Raw genomic sequence first — 27,039 nt, 5'->3', positions numbered from 1 at the left:
GATTGTAGTTTTTATCAGTGGTCTGCAAGCTGTAGCCCTGGAAAAGCAAGTGACTCTTAAGCTCTGTGCTTCACTTAATATATTACACAAAAATACTGCTTTTTTAATTATTTTGAGCCCCCATGAAAAAAACACTGCCCCCACCTTCCCTCTGTCCCCCTGGTAAATTTGGTGTAGCACCGCCACTGCCCCTATCATCAGCATACAGATCGGGGAAGATGGCGGCCGGTTCAGGCGCTGCAAGCGGGCAGGGAGCACGCAGCTCCACTGGTTCTCTGGAAGCCTCACTGGACCGCCGCTTTCAAGGAGTTTCCAATACTATGGAGTCGATACAGAGCCTCTCGACGTGGTGCATTGAAAACAAGAAACACCACGGCCTCATTGTTCGCTACTGGATGAAGTGGCTCAAGAAATGTGAGTAGCTGCGCCGCTAGCTAGCATACCTCAAGCTAATTCAAAAGCTTGATTTTTGGCTTTTCTACGTATAGTTTGCAAAACTCGTCAATATATTTGGCTAATTTATGCAGTGCTTTGCGTTGTATCGCAAAAGTTGTTACTTTTTCAGATTTTTTTTACTTTTAAACGAGCGATTTATTTTCAGAAGTATTCGCAGGTGATGCTACTTAAAATTAGCTGCTAATGGTGGCATAGCTAACGTGTCGCTGATGGCAGTGTTTACTGATGGGCCTTTCTGGGAAACACGGGCTGGTTGTTCTAAACAAATGAAGTTGGGATGTGTTGATCTTGATTCACTCGTAGCTGGTTTCTTTAACTGGGTCACTTTTTACACAGGTTCGGTTGCATCTTAATAGCTGTTCGTGTGGCGTGTTTTGATGAGATGTTTACTGTTTATTTTATGAGCACAATTGAATGAACTTGTTTTTCTGTAGTTTTTAGCATATTGACAAAGTCGCAGCTCGTTAGTCTGCAGGTGTAATGTGCAATGTATATTTAATTGTTGCACAGTGCATTAGTCGAGCAAGTGCGTCTGCCTTGTACTGCGATTGATTTGATGAATGCATGACTTAATAATGGCTGTGGAAGGTCCTCCTGTAGCAGTCTGTAATACAGCAAATCTGAAGCAGCCTCCGACTGAAGACAGTCTTATGAAGATGTTTTAAAGTTGTTCATAATTTTCTTGATTTTATGAGCAAGTCCTTCTTTTGCATAACCACCTTCAGTTTTTCAGAACCTTACCAGCCGTCTTTATCAGGTTGTTGAGCCAGTTTAAGTCCCTCTCTGAAGCTTCTTCACAGCAGAGTTCTAGTAGAGCTGCAGCCTTTTGCTGCAAACACTGAAGGAGCTTCCTCAAGAAGTACAGTTTGCTCTATCTCTACCTGTGCACAGCTTCACTGTTGCTTCACTTCACTAAGGGTTCCTCCAGATACTAAAAAGTATAAAGCGGTCGGTACTTCAAGAGACATGTCTTGGATATTTTTAAAATTATTGATCCTTCAAATGTTCCAAGCAAACTAAACAAGAAGACTCAACAAACAACTGATAGGCTTTAATTTCACATTTAATTTTTGGTGCCTCATTTAATAAAAACATTCCAGCTGATCTGAAGTATTGATGCGTTAATTTTTAGCTTCTGCTAAATTTGGTGTTCATGGTTTTAGAATAATGTAACTCATTTATGTTTAAGTACATGAATATGCATTTAAAGCTGAAACCAGAAGTTTACATGTGTAAAAAAAAAAGATGCACATGTGCACAGGGTTTCACAGTGATCAGAAAATGATGAGATGGCAATATCAGTTATGTTTATTTGTTTTTTCTGTTATCTGTACTTCTTGCACTCTGATCTTTGGCGTTTTCATCTATGCTATTTGTGTCTGGTGTGAGCATCTGCTACCGTGAGACTCTGTAACTTGTTAAATATTACATTAGCATAACATTTACAAGTTCAAAACATTTGTTGGAATATTTTAGCTTACAAATATTTCACTCCACACAGTCCTTTGCATTACAAATAGGTATTGTGTATCCTACAAAAGATAACATATTGTCTAGCCTCTAACAGTTTCTTTTCTCTCTATTCAATCTACATGTAAAACTCTGACTTTGAGTTTTATTATTGTGGTTTTCAGCAGATAGAAATAATTTTGGTCGTTCTCACCTAAATTGGTCTGATTTAACTTTAGGAGTTGACTACTGTGAAGCAAAATAAACATATTTTCAGAGTTATAGCAAACTGTCTCTTTTTTGTACTTCTACATATCTAAATCCAAAAATGGCTGCAAATACATGTGCATGTTGTTACTTTATTCTTATTTTATTTTCTCTAAGGTTTTGTATTTCTACTTTGTGTTCAGAGGCTGTGTGCTTGTAAACCAAAGTCAAATTTCTTGTATATGCACATAATCTTGGCCAGTAAAACAGATTCTGAGGCAAAGTGGGATTTAACAATAATATTTATTGATTAGATGTTTTTTTTCCCTGAATTACCTGGAACGAAATGCAGGAATTTTTGTGGTATTTAACTACAGACAATGTAGCTGCTGTAATTTCATTCTGACCCAGACCCAATTCAGTCTAGAATGTGTTTTCCTGTCATGTTTTTATTTTATATATATTTTTTTAAATCTTTTTTTAACCCTGGGTTCCCAAGTTTTATTGTTTTGATGCAGGTATTTTTTTTAGGTGTTGGGAGTCATTCTGTAAAACTGAAGAAATTGGTTTACTTCATGCTGGATTACATTTTTTTTGCTGGTAATAAATCGTAAACTCTTGAATATGAGTTTTAATCTTAGTGGTGCTGATGTTGGTGAAAGCCGAATTAAGTGTACTGGGTTTCGCAGATCTTTTTCTTCATCATTACTGAGCTGAAGTTTTTCATTTAGATTTTTTTCTAAAATAAATTTGGGACAGAAAAACCCAAGTTGTTGGAAGTCTGTTGATTCATTATTTAAATTCCCTCAGGAATAGTCTTGTATTTACTCCAAAAGCTAGAGGTTGTTGGCAATGTCATTTGATTTATATTTTCTCCAAGTATCCCTGATTGTGGTTTGTGTACAAAAAGCAGTCTGTCTTCAGGTGGTAAAGCAACTTTTGTTCTTTAAAGTCATATCCTGAACATTTATTGATGCTTTTGAAGCCAGTCTTCCAGGTCTTTTATGGACACAAACTCCTAAATTTAGAAATGCAGTCTGTTAAAGAACAGTATTGATGGAAAGATCAAGTTTATTACTGTAACTCGTTCCGCACAGAGTGCTTTGTAAAACTATAATACAAGTATAAAATTCACAAAAATGATTTAATCGAAGCTAAAAAGAGAAGTTAAATAATACAGTGTGACTATAAAGACGGCTAAAACATTGACTGAGGCTTTTAAAAGAGAAAATATTTACTTCATCATATCCTTAAACCCATAACACAGTAGAGAATATTATGAGGCAAAAATATTTAGAAGAAATTCAGGAATTAATAATTATCTGATTAGTTATAACTAGTGACTATAAAACTTTGAGATGTTGCTTGAAGTTGCTGTTTTTTGCTCCTTTGTTGGCAGTTTATTTTGGATATGTTAAATATTCATGCATGTTTTTGTAAACTCAGCTTTAGATGGAAATGGTGTAAAGATTGATGCCAGAATCTGAGTAGTAACATGAATTGTTTAAAATCTTCTGGGTAAGATAACCAATTAAATATTTACAAATTAAGCAGTATATTTTTTAATAAACACGTCATGTTCTGTTGGGGGAAGATATGGAGCACGTGGTGTTAACTATTCTTAATTTAAGCGTGTAAAAACAAGGGAATGCAGTGATATGTTTAAGATTTTGTCATGGTATTTTGGAGGAAAAAAATTTATCCAAGCTCTTTTTAGGTGAAAGACCAGAGTAAAATCTCTGAGAGAGTCAACACGTCGTTTTTATACTGAGGACAAAGAATCATAAACTCCAGAAACAGTCTGCAGAAAACGCCTCCAGGACAGCTGGAGTTGGGTTTTAGCTCAGACAGGTTCATTTGGTTCAGTCATTAGTATTCAGATAAAAACACATAGGTTGACCATTAAAATATTAGTCTGAAGACCCTATTATATTTTCTGTAAGACTGACTGGAGTTTTCCAGATAAAAATGTGTATTATGTAAATATGAAAAGGCTATTTATATTAGCTGTATTTTGGGGGATTTGTAGGATCACTGTTTTGAGTCTGACTCTTGATATTAGTTGATCCAAGTTCACAACAGGTTGGGTTTTTAAATCTTAAGTAAAGATGATACATGTTGATTCTAAATATTGGCAGTTTGTGTGGTGGAAACCTCAATTTGCCTCATTTCTTAAATGTTTTGCTTGAAAATATTGGCATTGTAATTTTTTAGGCACATTTTCTAAAAGCTTGATTAAAGTGGGGGCCTTTGAAAGTGCATCCGAGCTTATTTACAGTAATCTTCAATGGAGAAATCGGGAGTAGGAGTGTGGTATGATACTGGGTTAAAGAGAAATAAGACATGATTTCAGCAAAATGTGGGAAAACAAATAAACCTAATTTTTGTTCACATAGACCGACTAAAGCTTTAACAAACAGTTTTTCAGCATCTGTAATGATGTACAATTATTCAGTTCAAAGTTTACTGGGGTGTATATATTGACATTGAATATTTTCAGCTAATTCTAAGATGCCAAAAAGCATAGAAATTAAAAGTTTCATTCATTCATTTGTATCTGTTTTGGAATAATCTGTTCATGTGAAATTACCAGGTTTATGTTTCATCAGTATTTTGAACCAGAGGTGATGAAACATTAAAAATAAAATAATTTCTTCATGTTGATTTGTTTTAGGATCCTTGTTGGTTAATTGTTTAGTGGTGATTTTTGTTCAGATTGTGTCTTTACAGCAGCTTCTTTTTTCTGTGGAAGGTCAAAATGCTTCACAATACCTGACTTGAGTACAGAGGAGACTTGACTTCAGTGGTTTTCTAACAAAGTGTTTTCAGCCAGGTGTACAAGCTGACATTATCAGTACAATGAGGAAACACAGGAACTTTATTTTTAAACAGGAGTCACAATTATGGATCTAAAAAAATTGCTAATCTTTAAATATTTGCCTTAATATCTGAGGCTCATGATAATGCTTAATCCTGTGTCAGGAGATGTAATCACAAGCTGGACTATTTTGTTTTTTTATGCTCTGACTGTGTTCTTTCAGCAAATAATATTCTTCAGTTAACAATTAATCAGTTACTAAATTAGTTGACAATAATTGATTCCTCACGATTAATCTGATTAATTGTTTCAGCCCTAATGGCAAGATTTTTATAAACCTTTCCATTTAAAATGGCTGATAAAAACAGTTTAATTTTTAAACTATTAGAAATAGTTTTAAAAAGGCTAACAATCATGTTTGTTTTCACAAAAGATTTACAGATGAATAAATATAAGTAAGTATAATAAGTAATCAACAGTAATTGGTGTTGATTAATTCAGTCCATATTCCAGTGTTGACATTTGTTTAAACTTAAAGCAGTTATAATGCTTAAAGGTTTCATAAATTGCATGATATACATATATATGTTTTTTTTTCAGTAAATTTTGTTTGATGCAGAATGATGTGGTTCAGTTTTGACCCGTTTTTTGTGTTATAGAGCATAAAATTCAGTCTCGTCATCTTTAACACAACAGTAAAAGCTCCTTAATGTAAAGATCTTTTCTGCTACAGCGTCATTCGGCTGCATCGGATTCTTTAGGTCTTTTCAATTTGCTTATATCAACAGTTTTCGGGCCTGGACTTGCACATAAAAGATCTGGAGCATTATTTAAGATTATGTGGTCTTGTTGTACACATCCTAATTTGATGTTCAAGGGCTATTAGTATCTTTGCTGTACACAGAACTGCATTAATTGACTTAATCCCCTTGATTAAGCGTTTAGAAAACGTTTAACCTGTCCTCAGTTTGAAAGTTTAACATTAAATGATACAAATCTTCACAACAGATACGGCTAGGGCTGCAAAATATCAGCAAAACAAGTTATTGCTGCTCTGTTGCTGAATATTTTCATGCTGCTATTGATTACAGTTGTTCCATATTTTCTTTTTTTCCATTGAAAGTACATCTAACAAGCTAAAAGTCTTATTTTCTTGCAGTAATTATGTGCATGTCATTTAAAGTACAACTCATTTCCAGGTTTTGCATTCCTGCACTCTTTTACAATTGAAACATGTTACACAAATAGATGTTGACATTGCAATTGACATTCGATTGTGCAGCTTTATGTAAATCTGATAAATTCACGGAGGAATCTGACCCCTTTAATTATTTAGTCACAAACATTACATTCATGGAAAGAACCCCGTCAAAGTCCAAAAAGGAATACATTTCTAATTTAAAGCACTTAAATTTCAGAGCTTATGGCATTTAAATTGATGGATTTTTATTATTTCAAGATAAAAATGACTCGGAGCCTTAGAAAAATCCCTCCTGTGTTTCAGTGTAGCTGTGGATTTAAATAGATTTGCTTTTTACTTGAAATCAAACGATGTTCAGGGACTGGAGTCTACTTTGACTCTGCAAACCCTCGCTTGTGAAATTATCATATTCTTACTGGGGATCTTTGGATTTACTTCTGTCATTTTGTCATTTTGTTCATGTTTGGCTACACTCACACACAGTACAAATGTGACACATTCAAATTGTGGGTTTTTTTGTGTGTGTGTTTGTTTTTTCATAATCAACTTTATCATGGCAGTCAATTCTGAAGTTTCCATCCCAAAATCTGCTGCATATCTGATAGTTTTCAAAGCATCTGCAGTTAGAACAGTTATGTCTCATTTGTGTCGTGAGACATGCATAATTCTGCACCAGAAGAAACCAGACACAGAAAACGGCTGAAGCAATCATCCAATTCTTTAATCCTTAGCTTTCTTTGTCTTATGATCTTGTTACAATAGTGTCAACTCTCTTTGATTAGTAGTAAGAAGAACCACGCAAAATAAATAAATAAATAAATTTGCAAATGTAGCCTTAGATTAACTAGTGATCTGATGAGTTATGAGTATCAGTCTTTGGTGGGTTACTGGATATTTTTATTTGGTGTTGGATTAATTTACTTTGCAGTTTTAAAAAAATGAAAGACATGGTAAAGAAGAAAGTATAAATCCACTTGAGATGGTAAACTTGACCACCTCGAAAAATAATAGAACAGCATATCATGCACCTGCACGACGAGGACATTGGGTGAATTGTGCAAAAAATATGTGAGGTGTTGGGTAAAATAATTCTTTAAAATGTGTGCTCCGCGTTGCTGAATAACCAACAGAGTTTGCTTGTCTGAACTGTGTGTGTATTTATGTTGCAACAGATATATTTCCTGCAATTTTTGTTGTCACAAAATCAGCAACCAAATATTTTATTGTGCAACTGGAATTGATTTAATGTAGTTTAAAAGCAAATAAATTTGTTACATTAAAGAAGATGATGTTACCTCACTATATTTTTGTAATTTTTTTTTGTAGTCTTGGATATTTTCTGAAACATGCATGTGTATTTATTGAAAACTAGTTTAAAGCGTGAATGCCAAGAATGTTTTGCTTCTAAACGGCTATTCTCTTTTATTTTTAGTTATTTAACCTTTATTTTACCAGGATAAAAACTCACTGAGATTAAAAATCTCTGTTTCAAAGGAGTCCAAGAAGCAGCAACAAACGCAACACAGAAAAATTCCCCAGGCTGGCAAAATTTTTAATTAGTTGGGTAGTTGCATGGATGAGGATGCATCATAGAGCTAAACAAAATTAAATAACAAATATCAAGCATAGCTGGATAAAACTGCAGCTATTTTTGTCCTTCTCTCTTTTAACCTCTCTATTCATTTCTTTTGTAGCCGACCACAGTCATCGCTTGAATCTTTTCTATCTTGCCAACGATGTGATCCAAAACTGCAAAAGAAAGAACGCCATTGTGTTTCGTTCGGCGTTCTCCGATGTACTTCCCAATGCTGCCCTCCTCGTCAAGTGAGTAGCTTCGTTGTGTTTACTCAGCGCTTTGTCGGAGCTAAACCTGCGTATTGTTTTAGTAGTTTGGTCTGTGACAAAGAAAATGCACCAACCCTGGTATTCATTGAGACAATGTGTGTGTTTTTCTCTGTTAGAGATGGAAAAGTCCGCAAATCGGTTGAAAGGATCTTTTCCATTTGGGAGGAGAGGAATGTGTATCCCGAGGAAGTGATTGCACAGTTCAAAGCCAGCCTGCACAAAAAGGATAAAGAGCGAGAAAAGCAGAAGGAAAAAGAGAAAGAAAAGCAGAAGGAAAAGGAGACTCCATCAAATAATGGTCAGCTTTTATTTTAAATCTTTAGTGTTGATCAAATCCAGATGATCCTAAGAGGTGCTTGAAATGTTATAAACACTATTTGAATTCAGAAATCTGTATTTTCTTCATTTTTCTAGTGAAGCATTACCTGTCGTCCTGATTAAAAATGTTTTTGAACATTTAAAAAAAATCTAAATCAGTAAATGAAACTGGTTTCATTTAGTGATGTTGCTTAGCACAATGAAGAACAGCATAATTAATTTGTTGATCCGTACGGACTGAGTCAAAATCTATTAGTTCAGATATTTTATAAATGGTAAAAAGGCTCAAATGTAACATAAATTCAATCTTTATTAGAGCTAAACTCAGTTTCAAAGTTATTGTATCAAAACAAAGAAAGTTTATACAAATATAAACAATGGATGGATAAAGTTTGAGGGGGGAATTTTTTTTTAGGTGGACTACCTTTTATTTATTCATAAGCTATGTAGATTATATTTTTACTTGTAAGAATAGTTTGCTTAAAAACAACAAATGTACTTCAGGATTAGATTGTTTTCCCTGTAAAACATGGTCATGTCTCATGGCGAAGCTCTGCTGTGTGGTTCAGGCTGGTTTAGCATCAGCAAGGAAAGCATAAATTCTGAACTATAGACACAAATTGTAAGGAAAAATGGTCACATAGGTTTTTGTAAACTGATCATAGATGTAAAGTCACACATAAATGTATGCAGTGGAGAGACTATCTGAAATATTCAGAAGAAATGCAGCTTGGAAAGCTGATGCAATGCTACATAACGCAATGCAATGACTAGCGTTCACAAACCAGCCTATCACGTCATTCATTTTCCTTTCTGCTGATTGGCTGTTCCTGTAGTTATTAGCTTCTACAGTAGCGATAGGATGGTTTTAGCTGCAAATATTAATGCATACATGCATTTTAAGGGCATATTTGGTGCTTAGACTATTAAAATGGACAGTGATTAGCATTTTTAGTGAAAATCCCAAGAATTTGTAGATTTTAGCTATTCTAACGCTGGTGACCCGTATCCCCAGTGACTACTGGGAGCAGTGACGTGCGGTGAGTTTCATAGCTGGTGAGGCACTGACTTAATCATTGCATTATATTACACAGCTTATATTTACAATAGACCCCCTGTAAGTTACTGTTTACATCAGGAAATTTCGAGCATGCGGACAACGTTGGAGGGCAAAAAGACAATTTTTCGACATGCATAGCCGCGCTGCCGCCGTAGAATAATTCCGTTAACTCAATCAAACTTGGACATGTAGATATTATTAATTTCATGCTGTGCTCCACAGCAAAGGGAAAAACTGTTGAAGTACAACTCAGAACCACTTCTTTCTAGCTCTCTGTATCAGCGCAGCTACGCGCAGACTCGTTGCCATAGCAACTGACAACAACGCCACAAAAAAAATCACTCAAATATTTCCCACACAAAGAGCAGAACATTCAGTCTGTTACAGTAACATGGTTTTAGGCTTAATGTTTATTTTGTGATTATTAATAAGTGATAGCTGTGATAAGAGGAGAAAACTGGAAATATATCGATGCCCTTGACTTTACTGTATGGCTAGCTCGCTGTTACTGTCTCTTACTCTGCAGTTGTGGAGCCACAATGTCTGGGTTCATGAGCGCCCCCTGTCATGAGGCAAGAGAACTGCCTGCCTCACCTCGAATCTGTTCTCTGCCGTTTCTGATCGCTCCTCAGCACACAAAACACGTTACACACACAGCTGGTAGCAAAAAACACTGTACATTATATACGCTAAATTATAGAAAATCAGTTCATATATTAAATGTTTTTGACCATTTTATTGGCGATGTACAGACAGGAGGAACATGCTCTCATAGAGTGGCAGCCAGTGCAGTTAGTGAGAGGTTGATCAATCCCAGGTGAGGCTCAGCTTCCGAGCATTTGAATAGGAAAATGCGAAAATTCTGCGATTTTGAAGAAAAATTAATCAGAATTGAGCTAAATGAGAAATAGTTACTATATAGTAAAAACCACAGGGTGAAAATAGCAATATAAATTATTTTATCATTATTTATTATTTTTCCATGATGACATACACGTCTGACCGCACGTCACTGACTGGGAGTTACTTGTGGATATGATATACAGTATAAAGTTTACAAAGACTTGAGTTAGTTTTTATTGCAAAGGGATGTTGAGGATAAACTGGATCATTTTACTCTGAAAATTCTTCAGTTTTTTTTTCTTTTAAGTTTTCTTTCTTCCTGTCACCTCTTTGAATCATATTTATGCCGAAAAATAAACAGATAGAGGTTCACAAATGTCCCAGCACCACTATTAATTAAAATGGTTTTATTTTTTTTTCTGTGTTTTAATGTTGTTTCTGTTCTTCAGCTCCCACCAGCACCAAAGCCGTCAGCACTAAAACTCCACCTAATAAAGCTGCGCTGAAGTCCAAGATTGTTGCAGAGTTTACAGTAAGCCTCCTTTCATTGTTACTCTTTTGAAATTGTGCTACTAAAATTTGCCTAAAACAAAATTGACTTGCGTCTTTTAATCTTTGCTCTTTTCTAGCCCCACTTCCTTATCGAGCAGCTGTCGAGACACAAGCAGGCTGCTGCTGAAGAGCAGATCAGAGAGAAGCAGCTAGAGACGCTCAGGGTGGATGTCCTCAATACCGAGGCCTTCAAAAGGCTTAAAGGTCAGGTGTTTCCCAGATAATTTCCCTAAAATCACAAACCTCCTTTTTCTAGCGTCATCCTCAGTCTGGAAAGTTGACATCAGAAGGCTTTGAAGACATTAGTATATTAACGACATGTGAAGATGATTTAAAAGTTTATCAATAGGGTTGATCTTATTGTATTTAACCGCCAAATATATTCCAGACGGATGAAATTAGTTTATTTTTTGTGACTCAACAAAAACTGAGGGAAAATCTTGCAGAAGAGACGGTATGCCACTCTTTTATAATTTTTGTATAATGGAAGACATAAGAAGGATATACTAATACAGCATAAGTTTGATACTCAGGTTTTCCCTCAGAAAACTTGCTAAGCCTGGTGCTCAGGGCGTTAGGGCAGTCTTTCAGCCGGCTGCCATGTTTTTTAGTTAAATCTTTTAAAAAATTGACAGGTTATTTGAAAATATCACTTGGTAGTTATGTGTTATTGGAAGACTGGAAGATTAAACCCTAAACACCAACTACAAAGTCTTAAAAAAGGCAATAATAAAAAAACTAAAATAAATAAACAATGCTAAGCCTGGTGGCCCGCCAGGCTTATAATACACTGTGGGAAACCCTGGACACTATACAGTGAACCCTCGTTTTTCGTGGGGGTTATGTTCCAAAAAGAACCTGTGATAGGCGAAATCCGTGAAGTAACCTTTTTTTTTTTTTTTTACAATTATTATACAACAAAATACTCCATAATACATTGAAACCAAAGAATAATACTTTTTTACAGGCCCAAGTATTTGTTTAACTAATAAAAGTACTGTATAAATGTTTTTTTTGTTTGTTTTTTTACAAATAACTACTGTACTGTAAAATAATAATTTTAATCATCAATACGAACTGAAGGCTTCAAATTGCGGAGATCAGCACCGCCACACCGCGACTCGAGACATTGGATTAGAACGGGAGAAAATGAAAAATGATTATAAAAAAAAAAAGTACAGTAGGACAAATAGTGACTCACGTGTATTTCACTTCTCTTCTGACTGAGCTGCTGCATCCTGACTCCGCTCTGTAGCGTTTTTTTCTTCCAAAGCCCACGGTGAAGGTGTGTTTTTTCAAGAGAAGAACATAGTTATCGGTAGTTGTTGTGGCTCTTTTCTTCTGGGCAAAAAGATTCTTAAATTTGGCAAGCTGTTTTACATACGTGTATATATTAAACCGCAACGTTATCGACACACAGGTAGAGAAGAAGCGAAGAGACTGTTTAGCCAATCAGAATGCAGAGCACGGTGCAAATCCGTGAAGCAGCGAGACCGTGAAAGGTGAACCGCGATATAGCGAGGGTTCACTGTATTGGACAAAAATGAAGTGAAAGTACTCCACTGAGAACTTTTGGGGTGGAAAAAGTGGTCTTCTAGTGGAGGGGTGTGTGCATTCTTGTAGTGAATTACAAACATGTTTAAGCAGTCAGTCAAAGTGTTAGATTGCAGTCAGCTCTCAGCCTATGACCTTGGAGTTTGATAATACTCAGAGGAGGAGCATAAACCGCGCACACACACGCATTTTTTAGAAAACCAGGTCTCAGACGCTAGCGACTATCTTAATTGATAATATCAATACTTCTATATGCTAATAAGTGTCTGAATAATGATAAAAACAAAACTATCTGGGGCAGAGCGAGAGGTTAGATCATCATATTTTTCTTACATGATGATGTTAGAAAAATGTTAATGGATGTGCAGTGAGTGAAACGGAGAAGAACCTTGTCCAACAAAACACACATTCAGATAAACTGACAACAAGAGAAGTGGTTTTGTTATCTTATGTTCTCATAATAAACACAAGTTGTTGTTTTTTCAAGTGAGCACCTTTATGTAGTAACTTAGAAAAACTATATATAAAAAACTATATAAGAAATACTGCCACCCATAAGGGGAGGTGATTTAAACTTAAACCCAGTGTTTCTGACTGTTTTGTAGAAAATTTGCAATAAACTCACAGTTTTGCATTAGTGCACAAATAATTTCCTTCATCCTTTCGTAAAACACTTCATTCCTCTTCAGCAGTTCACTCTTAACAAAAATACATCAGTTCATTCCATTTGAAATATTTAAAAATTCAAATAACTTTATTCTGTTTTTTCAATTTCTCCCTTTTTAGACAAAGCAGGAGGAAATAATTTTGCTAAGGACTTTGAAGATGGTAGTCTGAAGCTGCAGGAGTTTGTCAGCTTCCTGGAGAAAGAGCTGAAAACTGGACCTCCCCTGCTTGAAGCATTGGGAAATGCAGATATCTTCTATGAGATGCAATACAAGGAGGTCAAGATTGTGGCAAATGTAAGTGTGTTGTGTGTTTAAAATACAATGATAAAGATGCTTGTATTTGCATTTTCAAGCTATTTTTTAGAACTTTGACAGATACATTTACATGCTAACCTTTTTGAAAGTATGACACAATTGCATTCAAATAAGAAAAAGTGTTTTTAACAGAATGAGAAAGCTTTTCCATAATATTCCAAATGTTTAAGCGAGTCTTTGTTCATGAATGATTAGCTTAAACAGCTTTAACACAGAGTTGCATGGAGCAAAATAAAGTTTAATACAAGTGGGATTGGAGAGTATGCCTGACATATGATGTAAGCATTTTATATTAGTTGATATTGATAATTATTTACTAGTTTTTTTGCTTTAAATATCTTAAATTCTGCCAAACTGGCAACAAGACCTTTTCTGTTTCATCCACAGTTTTTCACACCACTACATTGTTTATTTTTAAGCAGTTATGAAATACAGTGGCAAAACCTTAAACTGCTGCTGCGCAAGTTACTTAACAAGTTGTTGCTAGGTAACCACAAGTTACTCAAATAGCTGTTGCTAGGTAACCAGAGAGTGAGTGAGTTGGTTGATGCCACTCACCTTGCTTAGCTGGCCATGAGAGGTTTAATATGAAATATTTTAAATATTGAATATTCTGTCAGATGTATTATCTATTGATTTTGATCACGTGTCTCTCACAATATATATTGTTATTAATTTATTGTCCATTCATTTGTTGAATCCCCCTCTTCTCTTCAGGCGTATAATGCCTTTGCCAACCGAGTAAACAGCCTCAAAAAGAAACTGGATTCTCTCAAGGCATCACTCTCCGGCCCTGAGGACTCACCCATCCCCTCTCCCTCTGAAGACGCTCCTTCACCCACTGGCTCCGACTCACCCTTTCTGGACATGGAGAAGGCCAGGGCCAAGGTGGATCCGGAGCTGGACGGCAAGGCCATGGACGAAGGAGAGCTCCAAAATGACAACAGAGACATGGAAGACATGGACATGTCAGATGAGGAGGCATGCGCTGGTGCTGCGCAGGGTGAGCTGTGTCGTAGGTGCACTATTCTCAAATTATTGTGCAGAAGTCAAGGAGTCGTATTTTTCAAAGTGCTTCAGCTCAATAAGTATGTGCTCCACAATAAATAAATAGAAAAAGTTGTTGAAAAGGAAGCCTGAAAAAATTGCACTTTTCAAAGCATAAAGTTCTTCTACAATGCAGCATTGTATTAAGTTGGGACACTTTTTTTTATTTATTTTTCCTTTGCCAGATGGTAAGTCAGACCAGCCATCAGGGGCTGTTTCCAAGACAAAGTCGGATGCGGCGTCAAAACCTCCAAGCACGCCAACAAAACCACCCAAGCCCAGCCATTCTGTTGTTACCACGGCAACCCCAGTGACTCCGACATCTGCTAAAGCTACGACAACCCCAACCACGCCCCTGGGAGTGAACCTGGCCAAAGTGGACCTGGGGAAGATCAGCTCCATTCTCAGCTCGCTCACGTCTGCCATGAAGAACACAGGTGGGTTTGGAGTTGGTCATGGTCTCTATAATTAGAGAAAAACTAAATTCACGATTGATGACCGAGAAATGTTCTTCATATATTTTTTTAATTTGCAGGTTTTTAGGAGTGATGGTTTTCCTGCTTTTAATTAGCTAGGCATACAAACTGACTGCCTGGACATGCAGAGCTGCAGGCTGGTTACAAGAACACTTCTCACCGTCTTCTTTATAACGCCGTAATGTGTTAAAATCTAATAGTTAGCTATTTTTAGCTAAAAATGTACAACAAAAATCCTAGTAGAGTTGTAGATGTACATTCACTGGCCACTTTATTAGGTTTGAAACGATTATGCAGTGATTTTAATCCTGCAAATAATTCAGGAATTACAAGATTAGCAACATTTATGCTTTAAAGCAAAAGTCTAAAGTTTTACTTTTTGCTGTTTTGTGTTAAAGGAAAAACTTGTGATTTACATACTATAACAGTGGTAGCTCTTAGTTTTATCATAAATAATGAATAATCAAATTTTACCTTTCTTGACCTTTGGTATTTGATCACAAATCGGAGCCAGTCTAATAAAAATTGGCATATTTTGCTCTTTGAATAATTATAATTTAGCATGTGGTTATTGTCACAGTTACTTAGTATGTTAAAATGTTCAGCTTTGGTCTCCCCTGCTACTATACTACCACCGCAGTTCACCAGGACATCAACAACCAGAAACAGTGAATGTTTTAATTCTAATGTTCATCCAGTTTACAGGATTTCTAATTTCGAGACAAATCTGTGATGTATTTTCAGGATTTCTGAAAAATAGCGTTTTTTTATATATATATATATTCAGTCATTCATGTGGAGAGTAAATTAATTTTACTAACAACTCCCTCTTGTTTGAAAATGTCTGCCTTCTCTGAAGCCTTCTGTGAAGGATACTAGATGTGATTAGACAAGTTTGAAAATTTACCTTGAAAATGCTTGAAAAGTGCTTGAATTTTAGTGTGGGGAAAAGTGTATGAGTCCTTGGACCATTAAAAAAATGGATAACTGCCCGCTTTGGTTTATATTTACTGTGGTTTTGATTTGTCTGTTCTGTCCTTGCCGTTCTCCTAGCACCTACTCCGTCTCCTCGGCCGTCTCCTGGGACACCCACCACCCCCACCGCCCAATCAGCGGCCTCCAAAGGGACGCCGCCAAGTCCTGCTCTGGCCAGCATCCTGTCACGTGTTGACATCACCCCTGAAGGGATACTAAACGCTCTGTCTAAAACCAACACACCAGGTTGCACACACTTCTCTCTTTAATTACTGCTGAATATTACTACACAGTTTATGTCACTTCTATTTTTTATTTTAATCATCTCAAAACAGGTTTGTCATCTCTCCTTCAAAGTGTGACTAATACCTCCACCGCTCCCTCCAACCGAACCTCCCCAGACTCTTCCAGTGTCAAAACCCCGATAACCCCAACCACCCCGAAGACAAAACCCGCTCTGGGGAACAGTCTCAAACAAGACGAACCTGGAAGAGCCAGAGACTGGGAGAAGGAGCGCCAGCTCTCTCCTCCACCTCCTCCTCCACCCCCTCCTCGTACCTCAGCTCCTTCTTCCTCTCCCCCCAGCCTAGAATCGAAGATCAACAGTTTCCTGCAGGGTAATCCAGGCTTCAGCCTGGCGCTGGGCGACGCGAGTCCCGATGGCGTTGACGGCACCCCGGTGAGGGACGAGGCAGCTGGCACGCCGACGCAGGACGAGATCATGGACACACCTGGAGGCATGCCAGAATCTTTGGGCTCCTCTGGAAGCCATAACCTCTCACCCACAGCCTACCGCAATGATCCCTGGGATGCTGCAGTCACTCCAACCGGAAGCAGCAACAACGGAGACTTTCTTGGCTCCTCCTCTTCAAGATTCGGTGCAGGAAAAAGGAGCGGCATGAAGTTAAACAACGAAGACATAATGAGGAAGCAGGTGTCGTCTTCTTCTGCCGGTGACTTGAAGGGTCGGAACAGTAGAGCCTTGGCAGAGCGGAGACTCTCTTCTGGCTCTCGGAAGGCGAGCACCGGTTCCGACGATGCGGGTCTGGGTGGAAAAAAGGACAGTGGGAAAGAGAGGCTAGCAGACACAAAGGAAGGTCAGTACCATCGCATCGAGACACTGGTGTCACCCCACACCGAAGGAGCACCAATCCAAACTCTGGGGTATTCAAACCGGCCATCAGCCGGAGAGCGCATCAAGACAGTTGAGAGCATCCGCTTGATTGGTCGAGGCTCTCGGCGAGGGGGAGGAGCCGGGAGTCGGCCAGGGGCTTCAATGTGGTACGAAGAGGAAGAATACTTGGAGGGTCAGCCTCCATCACCCCAAGTTTTACCCCCTCCTCTCAACATGGGTCAGGGAGGCGCTGAAGACATGAACCCCTCCATTCTACCTCCCCCTTTTCCTCCTCCTCCACCACACCACATCCCACATCTTCACCCTCCTCCATCTCTTCCTCTCCCTCCTCAGCCTCCGTTCCCAATGCCGTACCACCCTGAAAACATGCAGACTCCTCCTCCATCGATGCTCCAACCTCATCTTCATCCCTCCGCCTCCTTTTTCGCCTCTGTTCCCCCAATCCCTCGGTTGCCTCCACCTCCTTCCATGCACCGCCTCTCGCCTCCGCCGCCTCACCTTTCTTTGCCCCACTCCGTCATGGTGGGGGGGATCCTGGTCCCTGTGGACCACAGCTTGCCTCTTCCTCCATCACTAAGACCCAAAGGTGCAGAGCACAGCAGAATGGGGCCCAGAGGAAGGAAGGTGACCCCTCCACCACTCATGTCATCGTTGCTAGGCGACCCCCCTAAACTACCCCGTCCCGGCACAGTTAAAGAGCCTTTAATCCCTCGCCATACCCCCCCTCTCCACCGCCCAGGTGCACCTGGCGTTCCTCCGCCTTTACTCGGCCGAGTGAAGGAGCCTTTGATTTTACCTCACCCCTCCCCAACATCCTCCACGCCCTCTCCCTCCACGCCTAATTCTCCTGCAGGAGACTCCTCTCTCTCCAAACCCCCACCCAGCCCTCCAGCTGCACCCCACAACTCAGGCTCCAACCCCGTCCCCCTCCTCAACTTACCCACGTCCAGACCCCCGATCCTCGCCACTCCCATGCAGCAGAGACCCCCGATGCGAGGCCGCAGCCTGTCTCAAGACCACCCCATGGGTGGGTTTCATGGAGGGAAGCGAGCCGGACCCCCATTCGGCGGCGGTCCCTTCCATGCGCAGAAGAGGCCTTACCTTCCCCCGCGCTACTGAAGCGGTCGACTATGACAAGCTGAATGAGAAGAGCAAGCCACACGTCTAACAGTGCAGAGTGTGTTAGCCCTGCTGGTATGAGCCCAGATATCTTTACTCTGTTACTTAGCTTGAAGGAAACTTACCTTAGGTTGTGTGTAAATAGCTGATCAAGTCTTGATGCTTCTGCTTTAGTGGCCACTCACTTTACCCTGTACTCAGAGGTTGTCGGTGACATAGTTCAGAGTGTTGTATAACCTGCTTTCTTCCATTTCTCCACACATTAGATGCTTTACCTTGAATGGCGTAACTACAAGAATAAAACAGATAGTTCAAGCAGAAATTAAACAATACTTTTCTTTCTCTGTGATTCTGGGGTTACTTCACCTGAGATGTCAGAAGAAAGACATAAGAGGAGCCTAAAATTAATAACTTAGCATTTTAAGATGTCTGTGCATTACCTCACTTTGCTTTACACACAAAGATTACTTCTCATACCAGCCAACTTGGTTTGAAGCTTGGCATAAAGATGAGGATAAAATCTCTCTGAAGATGAAGAAAATTATTCCCAAAAGTATAGAAAGAAAATAAGCCATCTAGAGCATTTACTCTTATGCAGACTTGTTGCTTGGTACTGTTATAACTCTTTATGCTGAGCTGAATGAGTACCCCGATATATCTGGCTTCATTTAAAAAGAAGAACAAGTTCTCAGTATTTCAGTGAGATTTATCACATTTTCTAAAATGTTTAGACATGTTCCCCGGAAATTAAAGCAAACCGATTCCAAACTAATCTCCTCTTAGAAATACAAGAGTGTACAGCATCCTCCACACTTAGCAGCACTTCTGATAAAGATGTGTAGAAATCTTAACTGTTATGTCACTGTGGCTGCGAAATTTAACTGAAATTTGAAGAAAAATTACCTGTATGTCAGCAAATATACTTATATTTTGCTTTTTAATCCATGACTTGAAGTTTCCTTGAGCTATAATTATGATTTGACACTCTTCAAAATGGGGAACACAAGAGAACATCCTACGTAAGCTCTTACCTGCAGTCGGAAAAATAATTGTAACTTTTAAAACTGGAATGGTGAACAGGACCCAAGCCAGTCTTGCCAGCATACCCAGTAAGGAGCATGGTAAGGGAGATGGCTTACTGTTTGGAAACGGCAACAATAGTGTCATGGCGTCTCCATGGCAACTCATTTCAAGGCTTTCTACACATCTTAAGCAGCAGTACCAATAATTGTGGTGAGAGCTGTACACTGAGAATTTGAAACAGTTTTTTTCATTTGATGTGGCGTTTGTTGTCGCAGGTGAATTTAACGCTTGTTCTGATTTCCAGAGTAACTACTGTAAATATTCTTCTTCTCTTGCTAAACCTTTTTGCATCTATCTATTCCTCCCTACTGTACATTTCTAAACTTGTAAATATAAAGAGTGACTGAGTTGATATACCTTTTTTTTTTTTTTCTTCAAACTTATTTCTAAAAATGTCTCAAGTGATTGTTTTATTTCCCGTCTTCACTGTGATCAAGGCCTTTGGATAAGCTTTAACCTTGATTTTTTTTTTTCTTGCAATGTTTTGCATAACTTTCTTGCTCTCTCCTTTTGAAATCACTGCTCTGAAGAAGTGTTGGGATAATTTAGCATTTCCTTTCACAGACATAACGTGTGTTCTGTTCAAGTTTCATTTATGAACACTGAATAGCAGAAAGGAATAGTTTTTACTTGAATAAAATCAAGAGTTTAAATTGAAAAGGGGGGTATTTTTAATTGGTTGCAATCTATTCCTTGAATTAAATCATTTTATCTTTTGGGCTGTATTTCCTCCCACTTTTCAGGAAGCACCGCTTTGCATAAACTGCATACAGATGGATGCAACATTTTGGGCAGCCCAGGAAAAGATATTTTAAAATAAATGCATCTTTTTGTAGCCTAATCCTATACTGTCAATTTAACCAAAAAAATCTAAATTTAATTTGAGTACATTTATTCAGTATAACATTTTTAACACTTTTAAACTATTTTCACAAGAGAATATGCAAACAATAAAGGGGCACACATACTTGTAACCATGCTGTCAATAATTTCTAATGGGACAGAGATTCATGCTAACATTTATCCTGCATGTTTTAATGTTTTCCCAGGTTTAACGCACCAGAATCAAATGTTCATTATCAGGCCTCAGCAGAACTTTGTGGAGATAGTTGTGTTGGAGCGTTTAAAACCGTCAGGACACCCACCATCCACCATCTTCTGATCTAAGCACATGGTTCTGTTAAAGTCCTGGTAGAGTTTAGCTAAATCCATGTTTGGCTATGACTGAAAAAGGCATCTCTAATGGTTGCTATGGTTATTTGGACCCCAAAATGCTAGTTCCCTTACAGTGAGCTTTTGGTTACTTGTCTTTTATCTCTGGTACCATCCGGCTTGCCGTACAAGACAAATATGGATCCAAGTCCAGCAGCTGAAACAAATGAACCCCCTGCATCTTATTTATGCCCCAAAATACAGAAACATATGGTATTGAATTCATTTACACTCTGATTTAGTAAAAAGTGTAAAGAACAAATAAAGTGCTTCAGTTAGATTGAATTAAAAATAGTTCTTGGGTATACCAGCATTTCGGCAAAAGTGAGTTTATCCAGTAAAAGAACAACTATTTAAACATCTCAAAGAATGACTTTTTAAAAATTAAAGTCTGTTATTCTAAATGTTTCAGTATAAGATTATGCTACATCAGTAAAAGCTGAATTTATTTTAAAGCTTTTTGCCCTTTCATTTTTTTTTTGCAACTTGTCCAGGATATACATTTGCAATGAATTTTCTGGTTATCAGTATAAAAGTGGAGTTGGGGATGGGAAGGAAGAAATATTTGAAACAATCAGCATCTAAACCTTTTCATTTAATTTTCCTGCTTCAAGCTCCTGTGCTTTCTTCCCCAGAGCATTTCTGCACCTCTCAGCTCAACTTCGAAAGCTAGTGGGAAAGGGGGGCAGCAATTGTTTCCAAGATGTGATCATTCTTTTGCCCACCTGAAAGGTGCAGATTGTTTTCCTCCAAGCCCCATAACTCCTTTGTCAAATCTGTTGTTTCCTCTGCAGATTAAGTTTAAATAATGCTTCACATTCTGCATGACGTTGGTGATAATCAAGTTTTAAAATGTATCTCAGTGTTATCACAGTTTTCACGATGCCCGTCTTGTCACCTCTGCAGTTAACGCTAACGATGAGGTTAGTTTGCGGAGATTACACTACATGGAGAGTTATTAGAGAGGTTAATTCTTAAACATCTGCAAGCAAACACCAAACATGTCGAACTTTTTCTTTTTTGTGTGTTTATAAATGTATTTTTATTTCACAACAAGAAATATTAATTTGAAAAGTTGAGTTTGAAAATGACTGAATATGTACCGAAGCTGATGGTCTGTATATATTTGACACGTTTCACTGCTGTTCTCATCAATGATGCTATATCACTGGTCTTTGAGTGTCCAGTCCTTTCTCTTGTGATGAACATGCACACATTCTGCAGCAGCTGTTAACGAGAATACAAGTCTACCTCTCAAGGAAAACATGCACTTTTTATAGAAGATTATAGCCTTAAGATCTAGAAAATCTGTTCCTATTTTAAGTCCAATTGTAATGGTTTCACTTAATATGTCAGCACATTTTGCTGGACAAGCGTAGCAACCGTTTTATTTTCATAAGCTCCTATTACTTTTATCTCATCTGCCATGCAGTTTCCTGTTTACAGACATAAATATGATGATATCCAAAACTATTTTTACCTTTAGTTGCCCCAAAGTTAGCCAATTTACAGTCACAAACCTTGCATTACCTATTGCAATGTTTTATGACCCAGATGGAATTTTATTCATTTACAAAACACCATCAACCTAATGTTAAGCAGGAAAGAACTTTTTCATCTCCAAATCTATTGTTGGCAATTATCTATAGTTAAAACGTGTCATATTTTAATCTACCGTTTTTGGCATTTGTAAGCATTGATTTTTAATTATTTTGGATTTCCAGCTGGAAGCTCATGAAGATGCTGAACACATACATTACCCCTATTGAGTTAGACTATAGTAGATGACTTAGTATGTCAGTGGATTAATGATGGGAATTGTTAGACACCGAAATAATGGCAAATATATGATATGCTGAAAGGTGTGATATTATCACGATCGACTGCTCTTATAATGCCCTAGCGCCTTCGTGTGGCAGATTGGTGGTACTCCCATCTTGAAGCGTCGTCTTGATCAGTAAGGTTTTAATGAGATCAATCAAAATGTTAAATTCAAAGTACAGCATCTACAATCATTGAAATTAGTTTTTCAATTTAGAAGAGCAATACATTTCAGTGCATCTGTAAATAAGGTCGTTGCTCGCACATTCTCGAACTTAAATATTAAATGTGATATTTTTTGTAACTGAAGGATTAAAATGTGTTGCGAATGTCTGATGACTGAAGGAATGCTTACGTTAAGGGGAAAATGTTTGAAAAATCTATCTGGCTGTTAACTAGACGAATAAATGTATTTAAAACTAGAGAAGGCACAAAAACAGCCCCTTTCCACCTTGTTTATCGCCCGTATACAGCAGAATGTCTACTGCGAAATCTTAAAGAGTTTCTGACTTAAATTGATTACTAATAACTTCAATTTGAACTACTAATTAGTCGTTTTTCAGTGTGTCGCGCCCTGCATCCTTCCTTCCTTTTTCTCCGTCCATTTGGCGCATCTCTTGAGTGTAAGCGCGCTCCGGCTTTTGGCCGCGAACGCGCACGCTGCTCCCGAATCTGCGTCACTGAATGTGACCTCAACGAACGTCACCGCCGCTCTGCCTACTTTCGTGTTTCCTGTGTTATGGCCGCTTGCATAGGGAGGAAGAGAGATGAGGCATGCTTGTAAATAAACTTTTGGGCAGGTGCGTTCAGGATGGCGGTGACGCAGCTGCTTATGCTGCTCGCGAGTAGGTCGACACTCCACTCACGAAGGAGGTACAGCAAGGTGCGGAAACTTGTAGCAATTGGAAGCTAACTGAGGCTAACGTTAGCATGCAGGGCAGTGTGTTTACTGTGTGTCGTCATGTCATGAGCTGAAACTGATGTCCATTCAATATGTGTGTAAACAAATTCTGTTTTGTACATCTATTATCAAGTGTAATTACGCATTTAAACCTTTTATTATTGACTAAACAGTTTGCTTTAGCTGATAGTTATATTAAATTAAATGTCCTTTGGGGAAAAAGAGCAATTTAATAGGAATATTTTTGATGTAACCAAATTTCTCTTTGCTTTTTTATTAATATTACCCTTTTTTCAGCTACCCCAAAATTAAAACCATACCATGTATCAATATTGTCATTAGTTACAAAATGTTTGCATAATTCTTGGACTTTTCTGGGATTGTGGGTGTTCTCATTTAGTTACATTCCCCAGCAGAATATTTTAATTTCCAATAATTAGCATTAGGATTTACATTAGTTAACAATATTAAGCAGCAGGATAACTCTCACCTCAGATTTAGTGTTACCAGCAGGAAAATTGGGCTTCATAAGGATGAGATTGTGATTACTAAAGTAGGTCAGTGCATCTCCAAAACTGCAGCTGTTCTGGGGTGATCAAGTCTGCAGTGGTCAATATTAATCAAAAGCGACCCAAGAAAGGAACGTTTTTAAACCACCATCTGATAAAATCCAACAGATGACTTACTCTATTTCAGATTGCTGTAGAAGTTAATGCTGGATCTTGCAGAAAGGTGGCAGAATACACAGTTCTTTGCTGTTTTGCACATGGATCTGCAAAGTCAGGGCACCCATACTGTTCATAATGTTATGCCAGTGCTAGTTATTACAATGATGCAGCACTTTCTTTTTCAGCTTGGCATTCCACACTTGAGGTCATTTCTCAAGGTCAACATTTTCATGTTTATGATAATGTTTTTCTTTTAGGATTTGAATTTTGCCACTTTTTTTGGCATAACAGTTTTGCATTTGTAAACCTAAATGATCTGACTGAAGCTGTAGCTTTTTTTTATGGTACTTGGGACGTTTCATGTGACTGATCCATTTTGCTTAGATCTGCTCTGCCATGCAAACGGTGTCTAAAGGAGGCTTCAAGTGAAGGGTTACTATTAATAAATCAGCACACAGAGACTGACTGACTGTCCTCTGAGGTCTGCCTGAATGTGTTTAAATGATAGATGGTCCCAGCCTCACTTTTACTGTCAGCATAGCCACAGAAATGCTTTTTGTCTAGCAGATATGTCTGTCTTTGGTTTACTTACTCAATGCCAAATGACAAATATCTGCCAAATGTATCAGGCAGACAGTGTATTGACATTCTTTTTATCTACAAATAAAACAAATTGCCATTGTCAGTTACTTATATTGATAATATTTATAGCACAAGAACAGATATTAAAGTTGTCAATGGAATGAAGTTATGTATTTATTGCAAAGAGAATGTGCCTTTAATGTCCCATAGCTAAATTCAAGTATTCTAGCTGGACTAATGCAAATGGTGATGCTGCTGAAATGGCCACCAGTACTTTTTCAAAAGTCAGTTCAAAAGAACCTTATTAGTCCCAAAGAAAAATCAAATGTTGTTTTAACTCATATTATTGAAATTTCTTGAAAGGGTAGTAGATGCTGATGGCAGGAAGGATCTGTAGGAGTCAGTATTGCTTTTTCACATATGAAAAAGCCTCTGGCTAAAGACAGTCTGTTGTTGTAAAGCAGTCTCATGAAGAGGATGCACCGGGTTGTCTGTAATGTTCTTCATTTTATAAAGAAATCTCATTTGTACAATATTCTCCAGATGTTCTAGAGGAGTCTAGAACAGATTTGCAGAAGATCTGCAGCATTTTGCTCCAAACACTGAAAAACACAAACTTCCTCAAGAAATAGAGCTTGCTCTGTCCTTTCTTGTAGATGCTTCTCTTTTGCATCTCTAGTTCAGTCTGTTGTCCAGCTGGACACTGAGGTAATTATATTCCTCAGCCACTTCTACTTTTTCCCCCATGATGGACATAGAGTTTACTCTAACCCAGTTTCCTTTGAAATCTACAACCATCTTTGTTCACATTATAGATGAGTTGTTTGTTTCCACACCATGACACGAAGAGGTCCACCAGATCTCTGTACTCCGCTTCTTGCCCATTTCTGACACATCTGACGACTGCAGAATAATCTGAGTATTTCTGCAGATGACAGGACTCTGTTTCGTCCTGGAAGTCTGAAGTGTACAGAGTGAATCTAAATGGTGAGAGTACAGTTCCCTGTGGTGCGCCTGTGCTGCTGATCACCAGGCTAGACACATACTCCTTCAACATGATTGTTGAGGTCTCCACTTGTCTTCTGTAGTTTCTGACAAAGCAAATCAGACTGGATTGTGTTAAAAGCATTGAAGAAATCAAACATGATTTTGCTAAAAAAAAAAAAAAAAAAAAAAAAAAAACATGAATGTTTTCTGGTTCACTGTCATTCACTCCAGTTTCTGAAATTGTTCTGGATATTCTCCTCCCCACATCTTTTTTAAATTTACATACCAGGATCTTGTAGCTTGCTTGAACAACATACCTTTTGAGTACAGAGTTCCTACAGAGTCTGGATGAGTGTAAATTGATTTTATGGGGGGGGGGGTTTCTAGCTTTAGAGCAATACAGGAAAAAGATTGTTTTTAAAAACATTTCTTACTTCCATCCATCTTATTTTGTTCTGTCATTATTCCATTTGTTTCTTTGTTCCTCTCTTTCTTCCTTCCTGTTATTCAACAGTTTTTTTCCCCTCCAGTTATTTCTTTCTGTTGTTCATTTGTTCATTCCTTCTTCCTTCTATTATTCCCAATGTTTCCTCCTTAATTCTGTCCTTTTCTGATTTCATTCCATCTTTTGGTTATTTCCGTCTTCCATTCTATTCCTCCTCCATTTGTTTCCTTGTGAATTACCTTCTATGTTTTTTGTTTCTCTGTCTCTCAATTCCATTCTTCTTCCCTTCCTTTTTAAACCATTCTTCCCTTTTATTCCTTTTTTTTTTTTTACCACTTTCATTCCTTTTACGTCTGATGGATGTCCAATGTTTAAAACCCAACCTCTGTGGAAATATCTGCCAAATATTCAGAACATTCTTTTGTATATTTAAGAAAATGGATTAAAGTAATAAAAGTTCCAGAAATTCAATTCTAGAACCTTGAAATAAAAAATGTGTTGCATTCCTGTGATGGCCTTATTTTATTGGTTAGACATAAAGTTTGAATTTCACATTTTTACCACTAGAGGAAGCCTGAGGACCACCAGATATATGAGAACCATCATTATCATGACTTGATGTTCATTTTATTTGGCAGGGAGTAACAAATGAAATAACATTATAACTTATTATTCTCCAAACCCTTGACCCTTATAAAATACTCAGCTAAGAGTTGAACAGTAATTTTAACATATCGTCACCTTTCTGCTATATTGGTAAGCCATTTTGGCAAAACAATTGCCACCTCTTTCGTTCCAAAATATGCTTTAAAAACAAAAAAAGTCACTTTTGGCAAAAAAAAAAAAAAAGTGACTTACGCTATTACTTTAGGAAGGTGAAAATATGAGTTCCTGTTACAAAAACATTGCTTTAGGATAAGATTTACAACTGAAGTGATGAAATGCTGTTAATTTTAATGACTGTTACTCATTCCCTGACTTTCGTCATGTTTCACGATGTGCCTGCTTACTCTTTTTAATATTTCCATTTTTCCTCTGCAGTTCCAGTTGTCTCCAGCCCTGTCTGAGCGCCTGCGAGTCTTTGAGTCTCTCAGGGAACAAAGAGACAAGAACAGGAGACAAAAAGTTAGAGAAAGCCCTCTCTCTGTCCGCCTAACTAATGGACAGACGGTGAAGGGAACAGCTGGAGTAACCACACCGCATTATGTTGCACAGAGTCTGAGGTAAATACACAAGAGAGGCAGAAATGTCTCTCTTGTGACATTTCACAAGGTGATGCAACACCTGCAATCAGGTGTTGCA

General features: G+C 37.9%; 1 protein-coding gene across 2 annotated transcripts; it reads left to right on the top strand.

Annotated features, from left to right (window-relative positions):
- Positions 1-192: 192 nt before the first annotated feature.
- Positions 193-26,930, top strand: rprd2b (regulation of nuclear pre-mRNA domain containing 2b). Of its 2 annotated transcripts, XR_004338701.1 has the most exons (11): positions 193-414; positions 7,826-7,955; positions 8,093-8,274; positions 10,647-10,729; positions 10,827-10,953; positions 13,090-13,265; positions 14,004-14,289; positions 14,519-14,770; positions 15,863-16,030; positions 16,120-18,113; positions 26,779-26,930. XR_004338701.1 is itself a non-coding variant. In XM_032558320.1 (10 exons), exons 1-10 carry the CDS (start codon positions 219-221, stop codon positions 18,036-18,038), a joined length of 3,519 nt encoding a protein of 1,172 aa, XP_032414211.1. In that variant the 5' UTR covers positions 193-218; the 3' UTR covers positions 18,039-21,507. The 2 variants fall into 2 exon arrangements, 1 of the variants encoding a protein (XP_032414211.1); XM_032558320.1 differs by lacking the exon at positions 26,779-26,930 and having other exon boundaries at positions 16,120-21,507.
- The last annotated feature ends 109 nt before the right edge of the window (positions 26,931-27,039 follow it).

Source organism: Xiphophorus hellerii, chromosome 3 (genome assembly GCF_003331165.1).
Source record: "Xiphophorus hellerii strain 12219 chromosome 3, Xiphophorus_hellerii-4.1, whole genome shotgun sequence".
NCBI classification, from domain to species: Eukaryota; Metazoa; Chordata; class Actinopteri; order Cyprinodontiformes; family Poeciliidae; genus Xiphophorus; species Xiphophorus hellerii.
This window is presented reverse-complemented; position numbering and strand designations above follow the sequence as displayed.